General features: G+C 39.2%; 1 protein-coding gene and 1 long non-coding RNA gene across 5 annotated transcripts in view; one reads left to right on the top strand and one right to left on the bottom strand.

Moving 5' to 3' along the window:
• The window catches only part of PAQR3 (progestin and adipoQ receptor family member 3), a 31,989-nt gene extending 21,059 nt beyond the window's left edge, over positions 1-10,930 (bottom strand). For all 4 annotated transcript variants that reach the window (XM_012446964.3, XM_012446963.3, XM_012446961.3 and 1 more), the window contains exons 1-3: positions 10,535-10,930; positions 6,637-6,799; positions 2,704-2,859 (exon numbers count right to left, since the gene is read on the bottom strand). In XM_012446964.3, the coding sequence (XP_012302387.1) occupies positions 2,704-2,859; positions 6,637-6,799; positions 10,535-10,719 (504 nt within the window). In that variant the 5' untranslated portion in view covers positions 10,720-10,930. The remainder of the gene's footprint in view (positions 1-2,703; positions 2,860-6,636; positions 6,800-10,534) is intronic.
• Positions 10,931-11,139: 209 nt separating this feature from the next.
• Positions 11,140-13,719, top strand: part of LOC105713370 (uncharacterized) — a 354,073-nt gene continuing 351,493 nt past the window's right edge. The window contains exon 1 of the long non-coding RNA XR_010338179.1: positions 11,140-11,213. This is a non-coding gene — a long non-coding RNA (uncharacterized LOC105713370). The remainder of the gene's footprint in view (positions 11,214-13,719) is intronic.

Below are 13,719 nucleotides of genomic sequence, written 5' to 3' on the forward strand. Positions count from 1 at the left end.
GATTTAGGAGGCATTTTTGAAATAAGCTCAAGTCATAATGGCTGACTGGATGTGTGAGAGGGCAGTAGAGGAAAGCTTGACTGTTTCTAGCCTGAAAGGCCACATAAATGGCTTCTATTAATGAAGCAAATGAACAAACATCTTTGTTTGTTTGGTCCAGGTTTGGTGTGTGTGTGATGGGGGAAGAGAACAGGAGCATGAAAGAACACACACTTAGCTTAGGTTTGAAGGGCTTATGGGATATGTAGGTATTTAAATAAGCAGTTAGCTGGTCTTAAAGTCAAAAGTCACATAAGACAAGAGTTCTTAATCTGGGCTCCAAGGACTTCTTTGGGGATATTAACTTCCTGAAATCAAATGTCAGATTGTTTGTTTAGGTGTGTGCCTAAAAGTACATTCTACTGGATCTAGGGTCCATAGTTTTCAATTGTATTCTGAAAGCAGCTGTGTTCCTTAAAAGTTAAAATGAGCCTTTTATAGGTCTACAGCAACTGAATATTTGAAAATGATTAGAAACCAGAAGGAAGAAAGCAATTTTTCCTTTAAACAATTATGGAATGACTGTATCAACTACAGTAGTTCCTTTATCTTTCTAATCTATCTTGGACTTTTAGTTTTTCTCGTAAGAGATTTACAAAAAGTATCTCACTTTGATGTTTAGCAAGAGATAAATGAAAAATAGTTTCAGACAAATACAGAATAAGATAAGCAAAACAATTAAAAAATACAAGCACCTGGTTATCAGTATGTTCTAATTTTTTTAAAAGATGTAAACAGTTTCATGCGAAATGAGTAAGTTATGAAAGCTGAGCAGAAATAAATAGTATACTACTAAAATCAAGTCAATTTACAACAAGGTTGCCTGCATATATATTTAATTATGTGCTTATGTTACAAAGTGATTAGGCCTAAAAAGCAAATAGTTCACATTTAAGCAGCTACAATTAATAATGCTCTTACATATTCAAATCAAATTTGTGATTTTTCTCTTCGCTAATTTTCATACCAGAAATGTTGACAGTTTTCTCTGCTATTGTGTAGAGACAAAGGTCTACTGAAAAATCCCAACCAATCTGAGGAATCCCACACTGTGGCCAATCTTCCCAATAAATGAAGGCTGGGGACTGTGCCTTAGAGCAGTGGTCCCCAACCTTTCTGGCTCCAGGGACTGGTTTTGTGGTAGACAATTTTTCCATGACTTGTGCTGTGATGCAGGGGTGGGGCAGGCAGGGATGGTTTTGGGATAATTTAAGTACATTACATTTATTGTGTACTTTATTTCTATTATTATTACATTGTAATAACAATAATAATTATACAACTTACCATAATGTAGAATCAGTGGGAGCCCTGGGCTTGTTTTCCTGCAACTAGACAGTCCTCATCTGGGGGTGATGGGAGACAGTGACAGATCATCAAGTATTAGATTCTCATAAGGAATGCACAACCTAAATCCTTTGCATGTGCAGTTCACAATAGGGTTCGCGCTCCTATGAGAATCTAATGCCACTGATCTGATAGGAGCTGGAGCTCAGGTGGTAATTTGAGTGATGGGGAGTGACTGTAAATACTAAACTTTCCTTGTAAAGGTAAGCTTCCCTGTAAAGAGGAAACTTCCCTTGCTTGCCTGCTCACCTCCTGCTGTGTGGCCTGGTTCCTAACAGGCCACAGACAGGTTCTGGGGGTTGGTGACCCCTGTCTTACAACACCTACTACATGGCAGGCCTTGGGAAGGACAGGTTCTATTCTTTGTGACTAGGACTAGAAATAAGTAGCAGGTATATTGCTCCTGAGGGAGAAGCTCAGTCTTGGTTCTGAAAGGGAGATAACTAAAAGGGCAAAAGAAAAAACAAAGGTATGGTAGAAAAACAGGAGGAAAACAAAGTAGGGTCAAAGGGGACTTTCTGAAAGGGAGAACTTGAGATGTACTGAGCCCACGGGAACTTTCAATTTGTCTTCTTGGCTGGAACATGAGGTGATGAGTTAGGGGTTCTAATAAGGTTTGGTTGGCCAATATTTTTAGGTCAGGTGCTGTATTATCTGATTACAGTGTTGCAAATGCTGCTTTGCAACAGGCAAAAACTGACTTTTCTATCAACTTATGGACAGAAAGCAGAGTTGATCCAGAACTCAGAAAAGACACACCTCGCATTTGTTAAAGACATTCACCCCTATCTGGTCTGTCTTACAGGCCTACTCCTAAATGTAAGACTAAGGACAGGAAAACATTTTTTTACAGAAGAATATGGGCTAATAAATTCAGATATACTTTCATTTATTCTTTTTCACTGAGAGGAGGAAAAAGGAATGGAAAGCAGTAACCAACTTCATAATTTTAACAAGTGTTATTTTTAACTTCAATTCTATAAACACACAAATAAAAGATATATAATGTGCATATCTGAGGAACCACACAGCCATTCAGATTTAGTGAAAACATTAATAATTTAATGTCTACAGTACATTTCAGAAAATAACTGTATATATATTTTCCAATAGAAAATTAGTAAAATAAATATGGAACTGATAAATAGATGTTAGAAATGACAGGGCCATTTTGCAAAATAAGTTTATGCTTATACAAGACTCTTCTATTTATTCTATAAGGTAATTATGTACTTATTCAGAAATTCAAAAGAACCAAGGCAAGAAAACCCAAGACCTATATGAAAGGTAGAATGTAAAATGTCTTAATCTACTTACGTTATTACAATAAAATGCATAAAATACTCCTGAGACATAGCAGCCCAGTATGCCAATAGAAATTCCTGCATAATCTAATGCCATCCATCTTCGACATGTTTTTTCTGACCGGTGGCAGGAAAAAAGATGATAGCCCACAGAGCAAAGCATACAGACCTGTGGAAAATTAAAAAAAACAAAGTGACTAAAGAAACTAAAGCAACTTACGCATGATGTTCAGGGAAGTAGTTAAGAGGCTAGGCTTTCAATTCAAACATTTATGGGCCATCAAGTATCTGCTGTGTGTCAAACATTGGACGGGATACAGAATCACTGAACAAACAGTACAGTAAGAAGTCCTACTGTACTTCAGAGCATAATTGGAAAAGGAGGGAGAATATTGACTCTGTGGGCGTACATGTGCATTTGGAAGGTGAGGCTGGTAGAAAGAAAGGAGTATCAGAGAAGGGCTGTTCACTGAGCTGGATTTTAAAAGTTGAGCTGGCATTCACCAAGGACATAAAAAAAAGGTGTGCACGTTTATGGTGGGGGGGGTGGGATTAAGGAAAAGCATCATATTCTTTGATTATGACATGTCCTATACATTAATGGGTTTTAACTTCAACATTATGGGTAAGATATGATACTCCTGAAGATTTTAAGTGCCATCTTACAGAGGTGTGGACTAGAAGGGCTGAAACAGGAGGTTACAGGAATAGCCTTGGAGAGCACATACTGAGACAATGACAGTGGTGGTGGAGACAATGGGACAAATAAACAATATGAAGTAGGTACAATTGATAAACATTTTGTAAACAATTGCTAAGGCAGTAAAATGGTCAAATAGCTATTAATATTTTATATTCTGGTCATTAAACAAATCTAGTTACTATACACTCAATTATCAATATTCAATAATAATGTACTTTGTCACAACTTCATTGCATCATCAATTGTCTAAAATCCTTAATAGTCTACAGCTTTTTGGTTACTAAGCAACCAATCAATAACTAACTCTAAGTTAGTTAAACGTAACTCTAAGAAGCTTGGTTATTTGTTTTCTCAGATTATCCTTGATAATAAGCACCATAAATCAGGAGAACATGAAAGTATATATTCTCATTGATGGGGAAAAGATCCCATTACCACAATGTTGAATGACACAAGAGAAGGTCACAAAATAGCAAGCAGGGATGACTGTAGCTTGGAAGTAGGTAGACAGGTAAGTGAGTGGGCAGGTAGGCAGGTGCAAGATAGCTATGCTTACACAAACATACACATTTGGGTTAAACTCATTGTTTAATGCAAATGTCCAATGTGAATACCTCTCTGAAAAGTGGAATTTCAAGTGACTTTTTCTTCCATAAATTTGTTTGCTTAAATTTCTACATGATTATGTCTTGTAGTAGTAATTAGAAACAAAAATAAAGCTAATTTCATTGTGAAAAAGAAAAAGAAGAAAAACTATGGTATCTAAGTAAAATAAAAAATAAATAGTGTTAACAGAAAACTCCAGGCTTTAAAAAGTTAACCCATACCTAGTATGCCCTGTTTAAGTAAAAATAAAATAAACAGTGTTAACAGAAAACCCCAGGTTTTGAAAACTTAACCCATACCTAGTATGCCCTGTTTAAGAAGGAATGTGTTATTTTTAGAGTTCCTTTAAAAATGGACTGAAAGACAATCTGAAAAATTGGGTATGTTTCAGTTATAATGGAAAGTTCCCTTCTATGGAGACAAAGCAGACAGATAATCACAGTGTTACATCCCATATCTAAGCTCCTTGGCATACTAACAAAACACCTCATGGTTTGATTCCTGCCAATCACTCCAGCCTTATCTTTCTCATTCTCCTAGGTTTCAACCACAAAAACCATCACGTGCAAGTCCAAAAAGTGCTAAGAAAGTGAGTCTTGCTTCTTTTTTCTGCTTAAATGCCCTGCCTCACTGTCTCTTTTGCTCTCCTAAGAGTGGCTTGACCTTAATACCAAGTTAGTTCTGTTTAGCACTGTTTTACTGATGCCTAGCATAATGTCTGGATGTATACAGGACACATTCAACAAATATTTGTTCACTGAATGTAAATGTATTAAATCTAGTGAAAGGCACTATTGTATTCTAACGTTCTTCTCCAAAATACAAATGCCCCAGGAAGGTTCAAAGCCCCTGAATTACATTCTCTTGTTCAGAATGTACTCTGTTAATCTGGTTGAGAGGAAAGCACTAAAGCACATAGAAGCATAGGAGTTACAAAAATGTTATATCTTTTAATATTAAATGTAAATCAATATTAATAAATGTATTTATGTTTTACTATACTGTCCACTGACCCTAAGAATCTGGAAAACTCATGTGAACAAGTTATAATTTGATAAAAAGAAGTGGTCTTTTTCAAGTAGGGAAGATGTGCTCATTTGTCTTTAGTAAGTTGTAGAGCATGTATGATAACAATGATCATTACACTAGCAATTAGGAGAACAGGATCTTACTACCCTGCTGAATAATCCTGGGCAAGTCACTGTAATACTTTGGCTCTGTTTCTTTATTGGCAATTGCTGTCATTATTTAATCCTTTTAGTTTTGCAATGTATTGTTTTGTTAGGTCAATATTGAAATTAATATATTCTCTGAACTAACATCAGCTGTGGCAGGTGGTGAAGGCATAAAGATTAGGCCTAGGGATAGCAGAAAAGAGCAGGGATTCTCAAAGTAGATACTATGCATACAACTAACAAGAATATAAGCTAGTTTTTAACTTAATGATTATTAAAAGCATGTTAATCTATACTGAGATACACCTAAAAATTTAACTAAAAAGAAATTGCTTCATTTCCATTATAAAATTTGTTATGGATTGTAAGGGATATTTTAGCTATAATCAGGACAAAAATTAGACCTCAGAAAGTGTATTTAAAAAAAAATTTGAAGAAAAAATAATTTTGTAATAACAAAAATAGATTATGCTTTCCCTCAAAGAAAATTAAAATATTATTCTGAAAACTGAAATTAGAAAAGGGGAAGAGAGTTTTTTTTTTTTTTTTTTTTTTTTTTTTTGCTGTGTTTCTTGGTCATTTAGGTCCAAAGTTTAAACTTGAGTAAAATGATGACACTCTGAAATAAAATGATATACAATGAAAGCAACATCTGTGCAGCTGAGTTATAAGGTTCTCCTCTGAAACTCAGCAGCAACAGACTAACTGCAGGGAATGCTAGTCTGTGTCTGTCATGAGAAAGGGGGATAATAAGTTTGTTTTTCTTTTCATTTTTATGTTTCTCTATATTCTCTGCATTAAAAAAAAAGTTGTTCTAAATGTCAGTAGGATTATGGCCGACATTTGTTTTCTTCTTGAAAATTATCTGTTTGAAATCTACTAAATGTAACTTTTAAAGACATTTTTACAGATTCTTAAAAAATGCCAGTGCTATGGAACTAACAAATACAAGAGGTAGAGAGTAAAAGAAAAGGAAAGTATTTGAAGCCAGGCAAATGGGTTCAAAGGAAATTAACATTAAAACAACAGAACAAAAAATCAATACCAGCCAAACAGGACAGTAAAATACAGTATGGAAGTAACAAATACAAAAATAACAGACGGAAACAGGAAAGAGATGAAAAATCTTCCCAAACAAGATTTAAGTAGACACTAGTGTTGTACTTAAGCCAGATAATAGAATGCAATCAAAGATTCCAATTTTCTTTATTAATCTCAAAGAAGAGGTGCCCAAAAAGAGGAAAGAAACAAGTTTTTCTCAATCTTTGTAATTTAATGGATTTCAAACATACTCTAATACGAACAGACCATTTTGGTGTTTAGGTTATGAAAATGAATACACTGACCTACATGCCATTCTGGGGCTCTTAAAGCAAGCGGTAGGTTTGAGGTAAGGTCACCTGACCAAGCCTGCCTGACGAAAGTTCTGTTTACCAATAGCAGTATTTGTGAAATGACTTACCTGGAAGCAGAACAGACAAATAGAACAAATTACAAAATCTTCTCTAGACGCACTTGCTGAAGGTAACACAGATGTCATGTCATATATTCCCAGGGTGAAGAAGAGAAAGAAACCCAGCAAATGACTCCAGATGTTTACTGTCTCATTAGATAAAATAAACAAACTGGAAAATAAACAAACATGGAACTGAGATTTACATTGGCCAACTTACTGTCACATTCAAAGGTTAGGGACAATTTTGAGGAGTTACCTAATACTTGCTCCTTTAAGCTCTTACCCCACCTGTACCTTTCTAAGTTTGATATATTATCTAATTAAATTATTCTAAGTTTTTCCACATCTCTACCAATCCCGGGACCACAGTTTTTTTGGTGCTCACTTCTATTATCATACTTACCATTTCCTTCTCTGTATTAACAGCTTCACATACAAATTCCATCTCATCTTCCAGCCTATCAACTCCCCCTAATGGTCAGTACCATTCATCTTTATGACACCACTGTTCACAATGCCTTACTCAGCTTAGTCTATAGACTAAAAGTCTCCAGAAATGAATGTGTAGAGGAAATCTGGATGTTAGCTAGCATATTCTATCAATAATACGTATCTGAAAACCTGGTCAGTGCAAGGTTAGGCATGAACCTGAAATACTTTCTTAGAATTCATTAAATACAAATGTAAAAGTAAACAGACTTAAGAGAAGCAAAATAAATATATATTGATCCATTGGAAAGGTTCTTTAAGATAAGCATGGTGGAACGACTTTGCTGTGTGGATGTTTTAAAACCAATCTAGTTTCTAGGTGGCATAAGTTTCTCCTTTTTAGAAACAACAGAACTTTACTTTTAATATGGGTACTATGTGCCCTCTTTCAAAATGCCCTGGCTAACTTGTCTTGGCAGCACAGGTTGTTGGAGAGTGGACCAATCCCAGTCAAGAGGCTCACTGTCTCTACCACACACAAGTCACTTAACCTCTCGGGGCTTCAGTTCCTTCATCTATAAAGTAATGGAGCTACATTAGATGCTGCTGCAAGTTTCTTGTAGCTCCTTTCTTACTTTTGTGAAATGGTTCTCCAGATGTGGATAGGACTCATCTGATTATTTACTGAAAGGTGACATCATGACTAAAATTAAAATACTCTTGCATTTGTCTGTAAAATATAGTATTTTTGCCTAAATTTAGGATTTTGGCCTTTTCTGATTCAGAAATCCTTATTAGTAAGCACTGACATATAACTCTAAATTTGTAGCAGTCACTATGGTTCTCACTTTCTCATTTGTACAAAAAATGGAATTTCCGACTTATTTTGCTTAAGTTCAGTTCTTGTAAAAATGAAAGTGAGAACCATAGTGTCTGCTACAAATTTAGTTGTGTGTCAACACTTACTAGTAAGGATTTATGAATCAGTGAAGGCCAAATACATGATGTACATAGGAAGGTGTCAAAACTATCAAATCATCATCAAGAATAAAGTGAATCTTGAAACATGAATTTCAGGCTTCATCATGTACAAGCATCAAGTGTAAAGACAACTTATAAGTGGGAGAAGGGATACATGAATGTGCTTGAAACATCTAACTACAGGACTGTTTAGACAATCAATACTATGCTCTGCCTATTACCTCAGTACTTTTCATTTTCTGACATCCAGTATAACCTAACTGAACTGAGAGGCACAACCTTACTATGTTCCTTGCAGCTAAGAGGATTGGCAAAACTGCTAGGACATACAAAACCTCCTCAGATTACATCCAAAATCTGTCCTGGTCACTCCTGAAAGCCAAAAGGAGAGAGGAGGGCAAAGGCTGAACAGGAAAAGATAAAGCTGGTGAGAAGGCAAGAACAACTCCAATGAAGAATCTACTCTTACTGGAAGAAAAGTTAGGTGCCTCACCTAACAGATGTAGCTTAAGCATACCCTGAGAACGACCTTATATGGAAAACACACTTGAATGTGTGTTTACAGTTCCAACCATGGCCAACCCTTAGATCCATTCCTTAAATATGAAGGACATCTGAGCCCCTGTCCCATCCCGAATGCTGACTGTACATGGGATGGAGGCCTTTTGTTTTGTAAGTGAAGAGTACCAGGTGTAGGTTGTTGGGGGAAAGGTGCTAAGTAAAAATGCCATATAAATTGCATGCTTTCTTCAGGTGGCAGAGGTTCTCCTGTCCAGCCTACTGCTACTGGACCTGTCTGCAAATCACCCTAGTAAAACCCTATGTCTTGTTTACTGGCTTTGGGTCTCTTCTTCCGTTTTTCAAACCTGGTGCTATCCCTACTGAAGTTAACAGGAATTAACAGCACCACATCTTCGTATTCTGTTCAGTTTTAAAATCAATAATCATCTTCATTATCATCATCTGTTCAGCTTCAAAATCATTGGTGATGACAACAATCACCATTTATTGAGGGCTTATTAGGTTCCAGGCCATGTATAGCATTTTACATACAGAATCTCATTGAATCCTTTTTACCTCTGGAAGCAGATACTGTGACTACCTTCATTTTTACATGTGGGTATAATGAGGCTCAGCGAGGTTACATTTTGGTCCAGGTCCCAGAGCTGTTAAGTGGCAGATTTGGATACTAAAATCTTTGATTCAACAGCTCAAGATCTAATGCTTTATACTTCATTTTCCACTCTATGAGATTCGGACCCTAACATCAGAATGCAGAGGACCACTGCTGGTGGGTAGAAAGTATTTAAGGCAATTCACTGCTTGCCCTATTCTTGTGGAACCCCAGATCCACAGCAGAACCCAGCTGTATAATTACTCATGCACAGGAGGCATTGGGGAGGAAAAGGGTAATCAATCACGATTCAAGTTGTGAATCCTAAGGGCCATCCATTCAAGCCAAGTAGGGATGGGCAGTGATGTCACCTTGTGACCATGAGTCACAGAACACTTTCATGGCAGGACAAAAGGAAAGAAGGATAGGAAAAGACAATGCTGGAAAAATCAAGAATGAGACATGTGGTTGCTGCTTAAGCAATGCAACAGCCCACATTCTGGCACTAGGGTTTGCCACTATAGTGACCTGGAGCTAACCAACATCTGTATCTTAATTCTCCTAAAGCAGAGGTCTTGTATTTTAGTACAGACAGTGAGTTTGGATCGAGTTACTCCAAGAACTAGAATATTTTTCAGTTTTGTTTTTTAAATATAGGTTTTCAAGGGATTGTGGTTTTAAAGGTTTAGAATGATAAATAAATTTCTTTCTTAGAGTTGCTTCTATGGTGCTCTAGTGGAGGCTGGGTGCCCGTTATGGGCTCTCTACCACAGTGGTTTTCTTACACAGCATTTTTTCCACAATGGTTATTATGTAATTGTTCAATTCTCTCTTTAATGTCTGTCACCCAGGCTACACCTTAGTAGCTTCATGAGAACAAGGGCCATGTCTGCTTTCTTTTCAGCATAGGCTCCATAAGTATTTGCTAAATGAGTAAGTCTCGGGTGTATACATTAACTTGTTTCCTATTATACAGGCATTTATCTGGCCTAAAGCAACTGAATTCCCACAGTGCTGCTCTAAAAAGAAAGCAAAGCTTAGATATACACTGGGCAAAAATGGCTCAGCCTCATTCCAACATATATCTCAATGAGCCGAACAAACCGAATAAAGGATGTAAAAGCCCTTTGTAAACAACAAAGCGACATAGGAAAGTTATAATTATGATGACTGTTACTATCATGATTATTCTGTGGATCAAATACCCCGGCTAGGTAAGGGGAGATAAAGGGGGAGAAGAGGCAGCAAAAAGGGATGAAAAGGATGGGGCGGCGGGGAAATGATGGGTAAGTAGAAAGGCGGGGAAAGCGGCAGGGGGACCAGACAAAAAGGGGGTAGGTGAGAGAAGGGGCACTCCAGGCGGAGGCGGCCAGACCGTACCTTTTGATACACAGCCTGGACGGCAGGTAGGCCCGGTAGCCGTCGGTGATGTACGGGTTGTCCTTGAGGGACACGGGGATCTGTTCGTAGGTGTACAGGCGGATGCCACGGGGCACCAGGACCGGCCAGTACTGGTAGCTGCCCAGCTCGATGTAATGCGCGCTCTTCAGCAGCTTCTGATGCATCGTTCCCGGCTGCCGCCGCTCCGTGGCTCGGGAGCTCGCCTAGGCCCCGCCTCCCCGGGGAGGGGGCTTCGCAGCTGGAGCCCCCGCCCCGGAGCCCGCGGACGCTGCGCGAGGTCCTACCGCGCCGCCTCTGCCCAGGACCAGGCTCCGCTCACACACTGGCCTCAGCCGTCAGCGCCGCGGCGGACCCAGCGGCGTCGCGGCTTCTTCTGACGTCAGCGCGCCGCGGAGGCCCTGCCCCTCAGCTCTCTCTGGGAAGGGAGAGAGCGTGCTCTCGTGGCTGCCGGAGAGCCCGCGCGTCTCTAGCGCTGTGGTTTGGCGGCGCCCGGGGTCTTCGTTTGCCTGTGAGAAAAGCCGAAAGCACAGAGCTACAGGAGAATAAAAGTAGATTTTTTTTCTTTTTCTGTTTTTTTTTTTTTTTTTTAATTAGAAGTAATAGTTGTTGCATTTTGAAAAATCAAGAGGAAAAGAGTTAACAGGAAGAAAAGTTCGAGGTAATTACCATTTAGTTTATGCTTGTAATTACACCCACTTAGTGTCAGAAGGGACCTTTGAGGTTTTCAGAGCTGAAGGCAGCTCTTAGCAGGATAGTTGGAAAGAGAAAACCTTGATGCACGTGGAACATACACCAGCATTGAGCACATCCTGAGCCATCAGGAAAGCCCCCGCGCAGTCAAAACACAGATCCCACTTTGGGAAGCCGAGGTGGGTGGATCACGAGGTCAAGAGATCGAGACCATCCTGGTCAACATGGTGAAACCCCGTCTCTACTAAAAATACAAAAAATTAGCTGGGCATGGTGGCGCGTGCCTGTAATCCCAGCTACTCAGGAGGCTGAGGCAGGAGAATTGTTTGAACCCAGGAGGCGGAGGTTGCGGTGAGCCGAGATTGCGCCATTGCACTCCAGCCTGGGTAACAAGAGCGAAACTCCGTCTCAAAAAAAAAAAACAAAAAAAAAACAAAAAAAAAAACAGATCCCATTCCGCGTGTGTTCTCTGACCACAGTAGAATTAAACTAGAGTGACAAGACAACTAAATATCTCCACGCCTGAAATCGGATCAATACCCCAAATATTTCAAGGGCTGATGAAGAAATCACAATAGAAATGAGAAAATCTACTTAACTGAATAATAAAGATAGAACATATTTTAAAAAATCCTGTGGAGTGTGGCTATAGTAGCGTTTAGAGGAAATGTTATAGCTTTGTTTCTGGCTATGTATTGTGATGCATATGTTTACTTATAATGGCAACAGGGTAAAAACACCAGTTTGAGTACTGTATGTATAATAGAACCCTTAGTCCATAGTTTGGCATAGTAAGGGCAATAAAAATAATCTTGTCCTCACTCATCACAAGGTTCACAGCTGACATTCTTATGAAAAAGAGAGAAGCCGGGCGCAGGTGGTTCATGCCTATAATCCCAACATTTTGGGAGGCCAAGGCAGGCCGATCGCTTGCGCCCAGGAATTTGAGACCAGCCTGGGTAACATAGTGAGACCCTGTATCTACAAAAAAATACGAAAATTAGTCGAGTGTGGTGATGGGCGCCTGTAGTCCCAGCTATTTTGGGATGAGGCGAGAAGATTGGTTGAGCCTGGGTGGTCGAGGCTGCAGTGAGCCGTGTTTGTGCCACTGCACTCCAGTCTGGGTGACAAAGCGAGACCTTGTGTCAAAAATAAGTAATAAAAATTAACAAGAAAAGGCATAAAACACATTTATTTAATAAAGTTTTATGTGACAGAGGAGTCTTCAGAAATGAAGACACAAAGACCCAGGAGAAATGGTCTCTTTTTGGTAAGTCTGGTGAAAGGAGTGGATAGTTTTGGTGAAACATGATTGGACAAAAGGGGCATCATCTAATGATAATAAACTTAGGGGAGAGCCTAGCAAGGCCAGTTTATTCAAATTCTTGGCCTCCGAGTGTAGGGTAGGAACTCTGTAGAATGAGGGTTTTATGACCTAGTTTCAAGTGAGGTCAGCCAGAGAATTTTTTTGTGACCATACTTCACACAGAAACTTAGGGAAGGTCAGAAAGTAACCTTCCAAGATTTGTTTTTTTTTTTTTTTTTTTTTTTTTTTTTTGTGAGACAGTCTCTCTCTGACTTGCAGGCTGCAGTGCTGTGGTGCATCTTGGCTTCACAGCCTCCACCTCCTGGGTAGAAGTGATTTTCCTGCCTCAGCCTCCCGAGTAGCTGGGATTACAGGTGCCCACCACCAGGCCTGGCTGAGTTTTGTATTTTTAGTAGAGATGGGGTTTCATAATGTCGAACAGGCTCTTCTCGAACTCCTGACCTCAAACAATCCACCCGCCTCGGCCTCAAAGTGCCGGGATTACTTACAGATGTGAGCCACCGCGCCCGGCCCCTTATTGAGTTTTATGGCTTGCTGTGGGGAGAGGAATTCTAAGTTCTAAGACCCACTTGGGGAGACCAGGGAAAGGAAGAGAGGAAGACAAATAAGTTCAGAGAGACCTTCGTTCTGAGACCTTCCCAGTCTCCTTCAGTTTAAAGTACTCAGCATGTCAAAGGACCAGACTTTGGGGTGTGGTGTTCTGAACCCTGACACCACACAATAATCACTCATAATACCTATTATTATTATGCTAGTGATATTGGTTGATTTTTGAGAAGCAGTATGGCTTAGTGATTAAGATCTTGGACTTTGAAGCGATTTACCTAAGTTCGAATTTCTGTTCAATCATTTACTATTAATACATGTCCTTGTGCAGGTAACCTCTCTGAGCCTCAGTTTTCTTCCCCCTCTCCTTCTCACCCCTCCCCCTCCCTCTTCCCCTCCCCTCCCCCTCCTCTCCTGTTCCCTTTCCTGTCGTTTTTGTATTTTTAATAATTCAAACAATGTTGGAGTAAGATTTGCAGGTATTGGAATGTCTACAACACAGAATTTTATGTTTCCTGAATTCTGACAATGTGCCACACGTTTTCCTACATGCTAACAGAGATGAGTAAGACAAGTTTTAGACAACAACCTTTGCAAATCT

Source organism: Aotus nancymaae, unplaced genomic scaffold (genome assembly GCF_030222135.1).
Source record: "Aotus nancymaae isolate 86718 unplaced genomic scaffold, 86718_ANA_hifiasm-v0.15.2.pri h1tg000006l, whole genome shotgun sequence".
Taxonomy (NCBI): domain Eukaryota; kingdom Metazoa; phylum Chordata; class Mammalia; order Primates; family Aotidae; genus Aotus; species Aotus nancymaae.